Source organism: Neopelma chrysocephalum, unplaced genomic scaffold, assembly GCF_003984885.1.
Source record: "Neopelma chrysocephalum unplaced genomic scaffold, ASM398488v2 Primary Assembly neopelma1_70, whole genome shotgun sequence".
Classification (NCBI taxonomy): domain Eukaryota; kingdom Metazoa; phylum Chordata; class Aves; order Passeriformes; family Pipridae; genus Neopelma; species Neopelma chrysocephalum.
The window spans coordinates 145,234-160,576 of NW_020897730.1; the positions used below are offsets into that span (position 1 = coordinate 145,234).

The 15,343-nt window shown below is 38.6% G+C and overlaps 1 protein-coding gene across 8 annotated transcripts in view; it reads left to right on the top strand.

Annotated features, from left to right (window-relative positions):
- Positions 1-6,884, top strand: part of OPA1 (OPA1, mitochondrial dynamin like GTPase) — a 53,149-nt gene extending 46,265 nt beyond the window's left edge. For 4 of the 8 annotated variants that reach the window (XM_027686019.1, XM_027686024.1, XM_027686022.1 and 1 more), the window contains 2 exons: positions 4,403-4,480; positions 4,960-6,884. In XM_027686019.1, the coding sequence (XP_027541820.1) occupies positions 4,403-4,467 (65 nt within the window). In that variant the 3' untranslated portion in view covers positions 4,468-4,480; positions 4,960-6,884. Of the gene's footprint in view, positions 1-2,602; positions 2,725-4,402; positions 4,481-4,959 lie in introns of those variants that run through there. The other 4 variants (XM_027686018.1, XM_027686023.1, XM_027686021.1 and 1 more) reach the window with 1 other exon arrangement.
- The last annotated feature ends 8,459 nt before the right edge of the window (positions 6,885-15,343 follow it).

Here is a 15,343-nt window from a genome sequence, read left to right on the forward strand (position 1 = left end):
TCCAGAAAACTTTTTCTGGCTACTTTGAGTATATTTGAAATAAATCAGTAATGTACTTAGCTTTTGTGTTTAATATTATTTTGAAATTATTTGGCCTTACCTCAGGAGATGCACTTAATAACTTGATTTATTTTAGCACTGTTCATAAGCTCAGGCATGTAAGGCAGCAATCAGAAAACAAGCACTCCTTCTAAGGCTGAATATTTCAGGAGTTCCACTTTTGACCAGCTTATGATATTAGGAAAACCAAACTTTATCTGTGCCTGTGTCTTTATATGTTCACAGTGTATCCAAATCCTCATTACAGATCAATTAGTCTGGTTTTGAGCCTTTTAGATTTAAGATCACAGGATTAATGAAAAGGAAATGAGCGGGTAGCAATAACATTTCATATGGAGATCAGGAGAGACTGAACATGAATGAGGATCTCAAGACATTGAATAAAGAATTTCCTCATTCTGTCAGTGAAGTTTTATGGGATATGGAGGGAGGATTATGGGAATATTCATGACCAGATCAAGAGGCATAATGAGTTGATGTATGAACAGCTTATCTTTTAGGTAAACATGGGATAAATGGGAAATAGAATAGTCATTCATGGCCCCTAGGCCTGTGAATTTTACTGTTCTAAGATGGAAACAAGGGTTTAGTTACAGTTATTCTTCATTGATTTAATTTGATTTTTGATCAGTGTTTAACAGGTGCTGGAAGAATTGCATATTTGTAACTTCAGATCTGCATTAGCACTACTAAAGTGCACATCATCTTTCTAGAATCCAGCATAAGCAATACTGTATATTTAAATTTACATAAGCAATACTGTATATTTAAAGCACTACTGTGTAATAAGAGTGTAGTGCTTTAATAGCCTTCTGTGACATGGAAGCATTGTATAACAGTGCTGGGGTAGTTCAACCTGTTACAAAAGTAATTTGCTAGCAAGCTGAATGCTTTTAATCTGTGGGTTACTTGTACATGGAAAAACACAATATCACAAAACCTAGGAAGTGCAACAGGTCACTTTTTGTCTATCCCTTGATTTACTTGTGCAATAAGTATTCTTATCTGAAACCCAAAGGATTTTCTGGGTTTGCCATATTGATAAACCTTCCTCAAAACAGAATGTACTGTAATTTACAAGTGTAAGTCAGTATTTTGATCTAAGTGTCAGTCAAAACCCTGCAAATGTGGGTACAGAGCTTGTGCATTTCACAGAGCCGAAAACTTTCTTAAAGATGGGTAATACCTCTCTTAATTTTAAGAATTAATTGTTGTTCCACATGCAACATCACATGGTGCTGATGAAACTGTAGGTAGTTATCCCAGAATTGCAGACCCTGCACTTGCACTCATTAGAAAAGTTCTGTCTGAGCACTTATATTTACGAGTTTATTAAGATTAGTGTTGTGTAAATGCATAACTCTGCCATTAGCGTATTTAAAAAGTAAACCAATTCATCAGACTGCTGCTCTGTGCTGCAGAATGGATTTGTGGGAAAGTATTATAGGTTGGCTGGGGTCTGCTGCTGCAAAGGGCTTTACTGCATCTAAAAATACAGGGCATAGGATGAATAATTGCAGCTATTTGGCAGTCATTGTAACTGTTCTTTTTAAGAATAGCCAGCATGTTATTTCAAAGTATTAAATTACCTCAAGACCTCGTAATTATTACAGTTAAGTAATCATTTCAATTCAGTCCAAGTATAAAAACTAATAAAGTGCTCATAATATGAAGTCCATTTTAGTATGTCTGTTCTCTGAGCAAACACAGCTGATTCAGTATATTCTGGTGGAATATGTATTTGCTATCCTGTTATTTTAATATACCATAATCAGAAAATTAAAATAGATTTGTTGGCACAAACCTTTTTTTAAGAGTGAAATAATAATTACAGGTTTTTGCTGATGCTATTAATTTTCAGGACTGGAATATTTCATTAACAAGAGGTTGAGGAAGAAAAATATTTGCATTTAATACTGCTAAATCTGCCTGCTTTCACTGGGTCTAATGGCTTGATCAATACAAAGAACACACTTGGGAAAGCATGTAGCAATTGGGGGGGGGGAAAAGTGTCACAGAAAGCTACTGAAAGCAGAACATGAAGACATCTTCTGAGTTGTGACATCTGATCTCAGGTTTTACCACTGGCACCTGCTGTTCATTTTGGAGACCAAGGTTCAGGATTAGTACTTTACAAAACCAGAATCATTATAGAATGGTTTGGGTTGAAAGGGACCATAAATATCATCTCGTTCCAACCTCCCTGCCATGGGCAAACACACCTTCCACTAGACTACGTTGCTCAAAGCCCCGTCTGTCCAGGTGTGGTGAACAAATATGTTAATTCTGTCCAAAATAATATGACATTATTTCAAAGGCTAACTTTGTAAACATTCATAGAGCAGCAGTATTGGAAGCGAGCTAAGTATTTGCCTAAATAAATACCATAGAAATAACATTTTCATTACACGAGAGTTTTATATACTGAGATGCAAACAAGGCATATTCTTTTTTTCATTTAAAAAGGTAGTAATTGGAACAGTTTGAATGTGCTTAGTGAGGAGAAATGATCATGGATATACCTTTTTTTTTTCATTGACAGCTTTCATAGATTCTGCTGAACTGAATCAGAATTTTTTTTTTAACCTGGTAAAAATCAGCTACTGCTGTTTCTTAACTTCCAAGGTACAGCTTTTGCCCTCACACTGACTGTAATCTTCATCTAATATCAAAGTACTTTAAAAAGAATCAGCTGAAATCCAAGAAGGTTCTTAGGTGTTTTGTTTAGGGCCTAGAGTGTGATTCAGCTTCACTGTACTTCTGTGTTTGTAGATAAGCACCACTGGGGAAGGGCACACTGAAGTGTTGAAAGTCTCAGTGACTTGCCCTTCGTCACCTAAGAATTACAAGATAAAGACAGAACTTTGAGGTTTCTTCATCCTCATTCGGGCTATTTTCCATATTTTTGAAATGCTAACTAAAATTCTTTATTTCTGTTAGAAAAGGGCTGCAGGTGTTTATTGAGTTGTTGTTATTGTTATTATTATTACTCTAAAATGCATTTTATGTCTGTTTGTGGGGTTTTCATTTTGTTCAATTAAACTTTTGGTTCCCGTAGCTACATTAAAATGTTCTCTTTGGAGATAACTTTTTTTCCCTCTCATTCTTATGTATCCCATTTAAAGCAGATTGTTTTATTTTTCTCTCTGTTTTGCTGTTACTTCAGCTCAGCAAAGCAAGTTTAAAACATATGGAATTGCTAAAGAGAAGAAAACATTAATAAAAGTTTTTTTAAAAAAGCTCAAACCCTGTATCTCATACAAGGGAACATACGGCTTCAATCCAATAGTATTTTTAGCTTGGAAAAAAATATTTGTCTGTGTTTATGCTCATCTAACTTATTTTTGTCTTTCCTACTGCTCTCCCCCTGTTCCTTCATATTTCTGAAGTGTGTGTTTTTCATGGCTATAATCACACACAGAAGGAGCTTCAAATGAGGATGTGGTGAGAGAGAAGCAGGAAATCTCACAGGCTTTGGACTCCAGCTATGTTCTAAATCTTGCTTCATAAGCAATTTAATAAATCAAATAGGTTATATGATGACAAGTGTTGTATGGAATAGAGAAAAGAGTGGAAAAATGCCTAAGCCCCTGGATTTTTCCCCATCAATGTTGCCTTTTCTTTCTTAGTAACTATTTGTAGTTGTGGTCAAATCGTGTTTTTGCAGAGAAATAAACTCCCAGCTTTAGTTTTTGTATAAAATGAGATTCCACCCACATCATCTGATTACTACTGAAATGCAAGGAAATAAAGTGCAGGTTTTAAACATTCTTAGCATTGTGCATTCCCTTTTGAGGAGATGTCTTGAATACTGACGTGTGGTTCCCTGAAATTCTCCGTGGTGGAAGGGCACTAGCTTTCAACTCCATTTAGAATGATTAGTGGAATTTATTACACTTGCTGTGGAGAGTAAGGATATTTGGTTGAAGAAGAAAGGGGTTGGTAGGCACTGTTTAAAAACTAACAATTCCCTGCATGTAGCAGGTGTACAGTAGTTCTTCTGTGCATGATCTGATGGAAATTTCAGTTTTTTGAAATGCAATGTTTCTACTGCTGGATTCATTCAGTAAATTTTTGAATTATTAAGTTACCATAATAATCATAAAATGTGTTTGTAGGAGTTCTTAAAATGGGACAGGGTTTCATTTTTCTGATGTAGAAAAATGTTGTAAATCTTCGTAATTAAGAAAATGCATAGAGTAATATTGATGACAGCATTAATTCTTGCTCATGTTTGCATGTTTGGTTTTTGTGTGTTTGGTTGGTTTTTTTCTTTTTGTACCTGTCCCCAGGTACTTAATAGTAATAGGTGTTTGAATTGTGATCTTTTTAATTCCTCCAGAAAAAGTTCGGGAAATCCAGGAGAAACTTGAAGCCTTCATAGAAGCCCTCCATCAAGAAAAATAGATTGTTCAAGCAGGTAATTATGTTTAGATCATAAAAACGTTGCTACAATTATCTCATTCTTCTGTATAAAATTATTATCCATCTCTTTTAAATGCACGTTTTCATACAGACTTGGTGAAAATTCCAATGTGTTTTATTCCATTGCCTGGCTGGTGCTGCTTCTTGCTTTTAAACTGCAGAAATATACTTTCAGCTTTTACACTACAAGCAGATATGCAACTTAGTAGAAATACAATTACTGGCTAGTTATTTAGGAATTGTGAAATACTGTTGATTATTCTCAGGTCATTATTTTTATCTGTCTTAAGGGAATGCTTTCTGTGAAGGCATTTTGGTTCTTTGGTTTTGCTTAAAGACACTGTATATTGTTAGCAAAACTATGTGCATGCGGTAATTTCCAAATTTCTTCTATATTAGTTCTCAAAACCATAAGCCCAAGTGCTGTCATGCATTTGTACATATTTTAAAATAATCACCTTTCTCTTTCAACAGAACTTTACACAAGAATGCAGCCTTCTCCAGGATACCTTGCACAAAGACTGAATTGAAATGGCTTTTGTGTCCCATTCTCTTTCCTGTCTTTTGGGGAGCATCCTGAAACATTGGAGGAGAAAGAAAATAATGTCTTATGGGGTTGAGAAGTTCAGATAAAATCCACTTGCCCATTTAATTTTTGAAGCTACATGCACAGAAGAATCTGACTTGTGTGTCAATGATATAGCTTGGGAGCTTGCTGAAGTTGTACATTTAAGGTGTTTTTTTCCTGAAAGGGAAAAAAGCTTTTACTTTTGGTATCTGTCATGTATGGTAGAGCTGGATCAGATTCATAAAATGATTTTATCTGTTGTCATTTTCTTGCCTGCAAATGATCCTGGGAGTTTGACATAACATTTTAGTATTTGTATATACATTAAAATGCCCTTCTAAATAATGCCATTTGTATTTGTTATGCTCTGTGTTGAAGCATTTGCTGATCACCGTGGTACAGGTTTAAAAGCATGGTTTTGAGATCTTGAGAGGAAGTTGTGGATTTTGTTAAACTCCTAAACTATTGAGAGATGTCATCCAAACAATTCTTGTAGTGCTTTCAAGTGAAAGTACAGACTGCTATTCAGTGACATCTTAAAAGGTTTAGGCTCAGGAAATAATGTCAACAACTGCTCCTTCTACCTGTTCTTTCCCAATATATGTTGTTACTCTTGAATCACAGCCAATTACATTTCATTTCTGGGATTGCACAGACTCGGATTTCCTTGTTAACTCTTCCCTTCACCATAGGTACAGAGTAACCTGATAGAGTATGTGTGAAATGTAGGAAGATAGAATGTACAATTCCAACTTTTCTGACTTCCTAACTTAAAAAAAAGGAAAATTGTCATTAATTTCATTTTTTAATAGCTACTCTAAGACCAAAATCACTTCTATAAGAATGTTATGCACAAGGTCCTTCCGCACCCACTTGATGTCTATCGTTCAGCGTAGTAAAATTAGTAAGGAATCTTTCTTCCACTGCCTTTCAGTTTTGCCATAGAAATATCACTTCTGGAAATTTAAGCATGATATAAGCTCTCTAACATAGGTGCCTGGTGGTTAATCACCACCGTATTTTTCTGCCCACAGTTTGCCACAAATGATCTGGATACACCTCTGAAAACTTGTGTGGAGGAAGGTGTTAGCCCTGAAACAGTTTGTTTTGCAGTTGTCTGATAATGTACTGAAAAACTGACCTAGATTTGTTTTTCCCTTTTGAAAAGGCAGTTGATTTTGATGTGTGGAAATGAAAAGAAAGGAATCTGAATGTTTTCCAAAAAATATGGTTTACTCTCAGAGGAAATAAAAAGTTTGGTAAGATGTTCCCCAAATATTTGGACATCCATGTGGACAAAAAGCTAACATAGAGGTATTCGTAAAATGATGTTGAAAGGTTAAATATTTCAGGGTGATCTAACTGAATGTTTTGAGATTCTTTTTTTTAAATTAATTCCTGAAAATGAGTGTTTGAGAACAGAAAAATGGAAAAAATTGGCCTGTCATCATCATTCTCTGAAGATAACTTCAGAAATGTAAGTTTGCACAATTTTGAAGGCAGACACCTTAGTGTATATCAAATGAAAGAAGTCTGTACTTTGTAAAAAAAACAAGCAAAACAAAGAAAAATCTTTTGCATTTACCTAGAGATCACTGTTTAAAACTTCTGTGTAATATAAATGTTGCAAAATGTTGCATCCAGTGGCCCCGTGTTCATCTCTTCTAGTGTGTTCCTAAGGTTTTAGTTCTGACTTCTCTGTGCTGCTCATCTAAGACTTTAGCATGATGTATTCCATGGAAACTAGATATTTATTGAATAAAAATGTAACTGAAGGAATAATAAAATGTGGGGTTTGAACATGGTGCTGTTGCACCTAATTGAAAAGTCACTTTGACCTCCTTTTTCTCATTTGTTAAATTGTGAACAAGTACACTGCTAATGACAGCAAAATGTCTGATTCGGAAGTGCTATGTTGGCACCAAATTAGGGGTAACTGTACCAAGTGTTCTCTTTTACTGTATAAATTAATGTACCATCTACATAATACATTTAGACAAAGATGTCATGAAAAATCAAGGCATTGAAAGCTCCTCTCTGGAAGTTTAAATAATGAACTGATATTTGGCGTATAAATCAAGACTGTTACGGGGTGTTAGTTTCAGGTGCATTTAAAGTAAACACGCTGACTGGGGCAATGGGTTTGAGAGTTAAAGAGCAGTCAGCTTACCAACCCATGAATTCATGTTTCATAAAGGACTATCTCTTCCAGACTGCTGGAAAATAGTAGATTGCACAACAAAAGCCTCTTTAGATCTAGATATTATTTTAATATAGAAATCATAACTGGAGACCATTTTCACTTCCATTTCAAGCAACTGCCTTCTTTTTGCCAGCCTTATAAAATAAGTATTAAAACAGTGTGCCCACTATATTTAGGAACATTTGAAGCAGTATTTTGCCTCATGTCCACAAGCCAATTGCCTGTGGCTTTTGATGTTTAGAGATGGAACATTCATTGCACCCTTCCCTACAATGCATCTGTTCTGGTTCATGTGAAAATCAACATCCTTTTTTGTGTTGCTGCCTGACAGGATGCTACAATACTATTAGCATTTGCAAAGGGTTTGCTCCATCTAATAGTTCAACCCCCAGATCACAGGCTGCTCAGTTTGTGTTTCTCTATTATGTGAAAGACACAAAGAAGCTGAAGGCTGGCAAAGGCCTGTCAAATCTTGTAATGTAGCGAGCGACCCCAGAGCTTCATTCTGCTTTATATCATCCCTTGTTCCCCATCCCACCCCTTTCCTTGAATGGGCTCTGAGGTAGGTAAATGAATTCAGTGGTATGGTAGGCGGACGATTCCTTTCTGACCTTGTTCCTGTACCATTTGTTTCCAGGCTTGTTGGAGGGAAAAGGACATATCTGAACCTTTTGTTTCAAATAATTTTCTTGCAGGTTGGGGAGTTAATGCAGACCTTGTCTGAGCTCACCCGAGCAGAAAGTGTTCTGGGTACAAGTCATGACACGCTTGGTCCCTTGGAATTGCCAGATTAAAGGAGAAAGCAGTGAATTGGAATTCTTTTGTATTTGGCATTGCTTAAACACCTGGATACCTTTTTTTCCGCTCAGTGTGCACGTGTTTATGTCCTCTGTCATGCCTTGAAACATCTGTCTTAAGAGCAGACAAGAAGCAAAGAATGACCTTTGAACAGCCCAGTGTTATGTGTTTTAGAGGGGAAGAAGTTGAGGCTGAGGCAAGAGCTGAGTACAGCACACACTAAACAATGGGTTGCAAAAGAGTATTTCTGACCAATCTCTGAAATTGGCACAGCACTGCTTGAAGAGAGTCATGTTTGCTTGTTTAGGGATTGATCTTGGATGATAAGGAAGGCATTGATTTCCTGCATGCCAGGACTGAATCTTATAGGCAATAAGATTTTTCACACCAGAGTTGCCTGAGCTGTACATCCTTGAAGATACTTTTGTAGAAGGAAGGCTAGAGGAATGTGACCGGTAGCAAAACATGAGGTGGAAATACCACTCTAGCTGTCCTGTATAGTCATAAATTTGCACTCTGCACTGTCAATGCCATGATGTTTGGAGGGTCTTTCATATCTCCCAAGGAATGGATTCCTAAGGTCTCAGATCATAGAATCATAGAATATGCTGAGCTGGAAGGGATCCTCAAGAATCATCAAAGTTCAACTCCTGGCCCAGTAAAAATACTGCTCTCTCCAAGTCTTAAATTGTACATAGTAAGTTTGCAGTATTTGCAGTATCTGAAGTGTTCAGTTCCATTCAACAGTCTCCACCTGCTTAGCCCAGTAGAAACCTAATGAGAGGCCTGTTTGTCATTTGAGCCCATCCCTTTGTGTTGCACAGATCCTTTACTGAAGGCCTCAACAAGCCAAAGCAGGCACTGGGACAAATCTGCAAGAATATCAGGCCTCAGAGTTGCTATGAAAGACACAGGCGTAAAGGGGATGAAGGAGGATGGTCATAACCCTGTTTGCCTTAAAAAATGTAGATACTAATTATTTTATGTTGATAGACTGTACCTTGACTGTGCAAACATAGGATATTATCTATCACATCGATGCCTATGAGTATTAACATATTTTCTTCATGCACTTATAGACCTATATAATAGTGACATGTTATGGAATAAGTAGTATTAAGCTTGAAAAGCAAACTTCCACATCTTGCACAGATTCAGGGCATCCCCAAAGCAAACTGCTCATGCTTCATTTGTGGTTCCTCTGTGGAATATGTTTGTGTATCTCAGGTGGACAATGAGTTTATCTAACAGCTGTAATATCAAACCCTCCTAACCTGAAAGCTGTTTGCATGTGCAAACTATTTTGTAATTTAGGACTAATTACAGACTAAATGTTTCATCCAAATGGAATAGCTTCCCTGTCCCACCTCATGGATTTCTTGCTAAAACACTTTATACTTCTGCAAGGTTCCAGTACTGCTGATATGTAGCTTTGTGTGAGGCCTTGCCTACTGTCTCACAAGCAAGACCAGGAGAAATATTAACTGTATAAGGCCCTTCGAAAATATATATAAATAACTACAAATTTTTTAAATCCTCCACCAATAAGCAGGAAGGTAATGATACCCCTTTTGTTTTTGTTGTGTAGTACCTCTGCTCTCACCAGTGGTCAGAAGATTAGTTTTTATCTGGACTTTTTTCTGGAAGCTCTGATCAATTAGATCTTTTTCCAAGACAGCATTTTTTAAAGCTATTAAATGTTTCTTTCATGACTCAAGATTCATTACCACCGGATACTATTGCTATAAGGAAAATAAGAGCTTTTAAAAAGTCCCTTTTCCCTCCTGTCAGTTTTTGCATAGTCCATCCCTTCAGATGTCCCTGTTCAGAAAAAAAGACAATTTTCCATTGCCTGGTACCTGAAAATTGGAATTCCACAAAGCTTATGGAAGTACAGCCAGCCACAGGTTATCTGGTGAAGGTTTTTTTCTGGATACTGCTTTGTTGCATGTTATGGCATACCCTGTTTGCTTTCCCTGCCAGTACAACCTCCTTCCCTGCTCTCCTCTGCCCTATGGGCATGCAAATTATACCCAAACCAGGTGACATTCTCAGGCCTGTGAGGTGCTGAAGGTCAGATCAGATGCTTATAATAATCTGGCTTGAAAGTATATGGTAAAATTGCCACTACTGCTCATGTCTCTTTTCAGTTTTGTTTCTGCTGTCTTGGTTTTATCTACAAGCATGCATCACATTTGATAAATATACCAGTATCTCATCATATATATTATGTATGCATATCTATGCAAGAAAAAAAACGTGCTGACTGCCTCAGAAATTGCGACTTGCTGACTGATCTCTGGATAGCCCAAAAGAGAGTTTATCTAATCTAGTCTGAAAGACAAATGCCATTACTAGATGAGTAACAAAGAAGAAACATCAGAGAGTGGTTCATGGCAAAAGGCTGTTTTCGTGTGGAAACAACAGAATACTATATCACTTGCTGAAGCTTAGAGCAACTCCCAGATCCTCAGTGAAATCAAGCTCTGTGATGAAAAGGCCTGCAGCCTGTTGGGCCAAGAGTTGGGGATTATGAGAATATTCATGACTCCTGAGAATCAGCAGGTGAGACCTAATGCACACATTTGCCCCCCACCCCTTTCCCCAGCTCATCCTTTTGGTAAACAGTACATAAAGGCTGGGTTCCCAGAGTGAGTGAACTCAGTTCCTGATCCTCTTTTTTCCCCCTCCATTCTTTATAAAAAAGATTGCAGTGATTTTGACACTTGTCCCAAGCAGAAGCACGGAATCCCCTTTTCATTTCTAAAAAGCAACTGTGTGGCCAAACCAGAAGTCTTGTGACATTACTTAAGAAAGCAGAATGGTATCTTAGCATCCAAGGCCTCTTTTAGAACTTAATGAAAAGCCTTTCTGAGAGCTTAGATAAGCTGGAGAGGAATCTCTGTGACATATGTGCATTGTCTTAGAAAAGCATGGGTTGAAGCCAACTGGTGGGCCTCTGCCTTTAATATACTGGGTGTTTGTCATGCCAGTTTTGGTGTGCTTGCCAATCAGTAAACACCCAGCGTGTACAACCCATACAGTTGGAAGCAGTTTCAGTATGCGATTGATGCAGGACACTGTTACAGACCAGTGAGTAGCAGGGGATGCTCTATGAAAGGGAGATTCCTTGGGCAAGATGGGGAAAAGTATTTTGCCAGCTTCTCCCCAGTGCAGCACAAAGGCACCATCTCTAGCAGATTTCGCCAATCAAGCTTTTGCAAAATTGTCTCATTGTGGTGTGGGCAAAGAGGGATTCTTATGAATGCTGATCCTGTCCTGATTCTGACAGATTTTTACCTGCAGGAATGAAGTTGCATGTTCAGCCTGGTGGGTTAGGGATGATTGTCAGCTCTTTAGCTGAAGCCTTAGTATTGTCATTCCTTTGAAGCCTGGAACAGTGCCTGCAGTAAATGGAGGAGACCATGCTTGATCTTTGCTGTAACTCAGTGTTGTTGCATGCTTTTCTCTGCAGAAATGTGTCAGTTCTGTTTGCTCTGTCCCCTGATGTAGCACAAACCCATTTTATTGGCTTGTGACTTTCCTGTAAACGGATTGCAGCTGTAGGTCAGTGACACAGTGATTTGGCAGTCGGAGGTATCACACTAAATGCAAGGGAAAGACGTTTAGGCTGCTGTTAGCCTCGAGTCTGTGCCATTTACCCAGAACTGGGTGCAATTGGAGCACTAATCCTCCCTGCTCAGGTGTGTGGCGAGAGCAGGAATTTTCCCAGGTTCATCAGCCTTCCCAGGAAGGATTTCCAGCTCAAACCCTCCTGGCTGTGCTGAGGCAGGTAACTGAACAGAACGGTGGTTTGGTACAAATGTACCATCCTGCCAACATTTGCTGTAACCTAATCCTTTCAGAACATCTGTCAAAGAAGCCACAGTGAACATTCTGCATTAAGGCAAAGGTAACTTCTTTTTTAGGTTTTTTTGAGTCTTTCCAGGAAGGATGTTTACAGCATTTTATATCTCCCATAGAATTTCAGTCTGCAAGAGTTGTAGTGCCTGGCTCTGACAAAACTGTTGTTACACTTTGTTTCAAAGTGTCTCAGCATAAGGATGCTGTTTGTTGTATCCCAGTGACAGCATCAGAACAAGACTCCAAGAGTTTTCTTGTTAATCTGAATGTATATTAATAGCACTTAGTTCTGTGGCTGGAATTTGGTCCCCAACAATTGAAACTAAACTGCTGTCTGCTCAATATAGTTTTTCTAGTAACTGATGCATCTAGGTCAACAAACTGACAGGCGTTGCTCATTTTACTGCTTGGCAAATATTGAACTAAAGTCTTCAGCACTGTAACACTGTTGACAATTGCAGGATAAAGGCATTGTCCTCTTTTGTTACCATGAAGTGCATCTTCACGTCTGATTCTGGCATAACACGCTTGGTAAACAACAAGGGATGTTGTGCTCTGGAGTCCCAAGTGTTTGCTCTGACAATATAAACTTACTGCCTGCTCTCTGAAACCAAACATCTGTCTCTGCCATGGTTACTTCAAACTGATATTGAAATAAACCATTCTCTTCCTGAAAACACTGGAGGGCGACAGCGTGGCTGCTGTTGAAGGAGCTCCTTTCTCTTTTTGGAAACTATCTGTACCACCCTCCTTTATTTTGTTGCAGGTCTACATTGAGGAGCCCAGACTAGGTTTCAAGAGTCTAAAAGTGAAGAATAATACTTGACAGAAAAAAATCACTGTGAATTGATACAGTTTACACTAGTGCTACTGGAAAGGAAATACTATATTGCAAGTCCACTATCAGTTATTTCTTTTCCATGACACCATGTTGGAAGAGACAAAACAAAAATGAGCCAAAATGCTGCTGAAAAAATTCCATCACATGCATCCTGTTACCTGAGCAGAGCACTGCTAGTTGCCTCTTCCTTGTCCTCTCCAAAACTAAACCTCCCCATGACTACCATGAAGGTCCAGGGTCATTTGTGTCCCAGCATCCATAGCTTCAATCCCTTCTGCTTTGCTAGCATCTCTGGCTCACTTGTTTGCTAATGTGAGTCATCCCTCTGGATCTGACTGGAGTGATTCAGTTGTGTGCAATTCAGTGGAGACATGCCCCAGAAGAATGGGTGTCATTCACAATGACTTTGTTCCCTGCCACCTTTGGTCTTTGTATACTACAGTTTTGTTATTTATTTCATATTTAGGACAAGGATGAAGATTAAAGCAGATCTGCCCTTCTTTTGCTTCACATCTTCACTTTTACCTACAGTTTGTTTTGCATATGAAGTGTTTGGAATCTTTATTTAGAACAGTTTGCAAGCTATAATGTAAAGAACCTAAATCACAATGAATCTGTTTTAAAAGTGTCTAGCTACACATCTGCAGTTACAATATTACATATGAAACACTATCCCAAACACTGATCAGAGGTGAACCTGCATGAAAGAGAGCATTTGCAGATAGTTGGACCCTGCTGGTCTAGACTGGTGCCCACCAGCTTGCAGGATTGGTCCCCTCCAGAGAAATATTAAAAATTAATCCTCAGCTTTTTATATCCTTGATGGACACACAAATAGGTACAGCACATGCTGTTTATTGCCTTTTCGCTTGAACTACTGGTGCTTCCTTTTCCTTTGTGTCTCAGAAAAAAACCAACAGCTTTGCCTTTAAGGTTAGTGCAGTCACATCCTAAAAAGAAGTCTAAGGTCATAGGAAAAGAAAGAGGCCAGCATGGATTTCACTGCCAGCTGCTGAGATGGGACAAGTCCTATGATCTACTGTTCCCATTTTGCCATGTTGCAGACTTGTCTTGGGTAACTCGGAGATGAAGTGATTGGGAGATGGGTTTGTAATTGTGTTCCCAGGAAAAAAGGAGAGGCAAAGCTGCACGCTTCAGGAAAATGCCATCGTAATTCTTCCTATATTAGTTCAGAGGAGCTCGTTGATCATGAGGCTGAAAGCTTTTGTGGCTGATGTCAAGTGACTGCTTTTGGGGATGATTCACCTATTGTCTATAAGGTTCTTTTTACCAAAAAGCAGCTGGTGAAGCCTCTATTTCCCCTAAACAAAACTGTCTTGAACTTCCAGGGGAGAACAAGGCTTTCACTGTGCTGGCCTTGACTGAAATCTCAACCGGGAGGGAGAAGTCAGACCTGTTTCTTGCTTTTGCAAAAGCAAGCACTTCTTTTTTTTTTTCAGCCATAACAGTGAAGTGGACAAAGAAAGTTAGTAACCATCAGCTCTGTGAGAGGGATGAGCCTGTCCATCCCATAGAGCTGCAATATTTTTGTGTCCACCTGCAAACATGGATGGCAGAAGTGGCTCCTGTTCTGGCTGAGCCAGCCAAAGCTGTGTGCAGCAGAAGCTGATTTCCCAAATGCTCCCCAGTTCTAGTGTCTGGGTTTTTCACATGTTTAAAGTTCATTTTTATACAATAAACTCAGCTCATGTGATTTTTGCTTTTAGATACATACATCCATATGCCCTCTGTGCTAGGAATGGGACTTGCAACTAACTTGCAGGTCCTGGCTTCCCTTCTGAAGGAAGCAGTTCCCAGAAAGACTCAGCCAGAGCCTGCAGGCTATTTAGGTGAAGGAATCAAAGGGAGAAAGGACAGTCTGGTGCTTCAGTAAAGACAGTAGTGAGTTCCTGTGTGCAGGGGAATGGCAGCCTTCTGATGAACAAGTTGGGGTCTGTGTGAGGCAGCATCTTCCAGCTTCCCTTCCAGCAGGAGCTCACCAGGCCAAACACAGCTGGCAGCAGCCCTCCTCCCTGCTAAGGCTTTGGAGTAGGACATACCTCATGGTAACAAAATGCCATTCCCATACAGATAGACAGCTGGGTTCTGTATTGAACAAATCAAGAACATTTTATATTGTTATTTAAAGGTTCAGTGTGTGGATGCCTTAGAAACTACCTATTTGTGTATGATAGCCTGGGAGTACCCATATGGACTGGTGTCAGTTCATTAGCTCTGGTCCTTCAGAAACTGTTATCTTCAAATGTATTCTTCAAAATAATCCAAAACTCTATCTTAACCGTAAAAAGGCCAATTTTTAATCAAGAAAATATTTGAGAACTGGACTTCTAATAAATCTGAAGTGCATTTCCCAAGTAAAGAAGCTCCAGAGATTCTCAGCATTTTCATTCTGTATTCAACAGCAACAAAGAAATCATCTGGAATCAGCCAACAAGCAGAAGAAATTTTATCACAAACAGTTGTATGTTGGTAATTGTTCTTTCAGCCACTGATAATCAGAAATGTATAATGACGAGGAACTAAGCAGTCTTTAAGCAGCCTGCATCAACACCACCTCAGACAA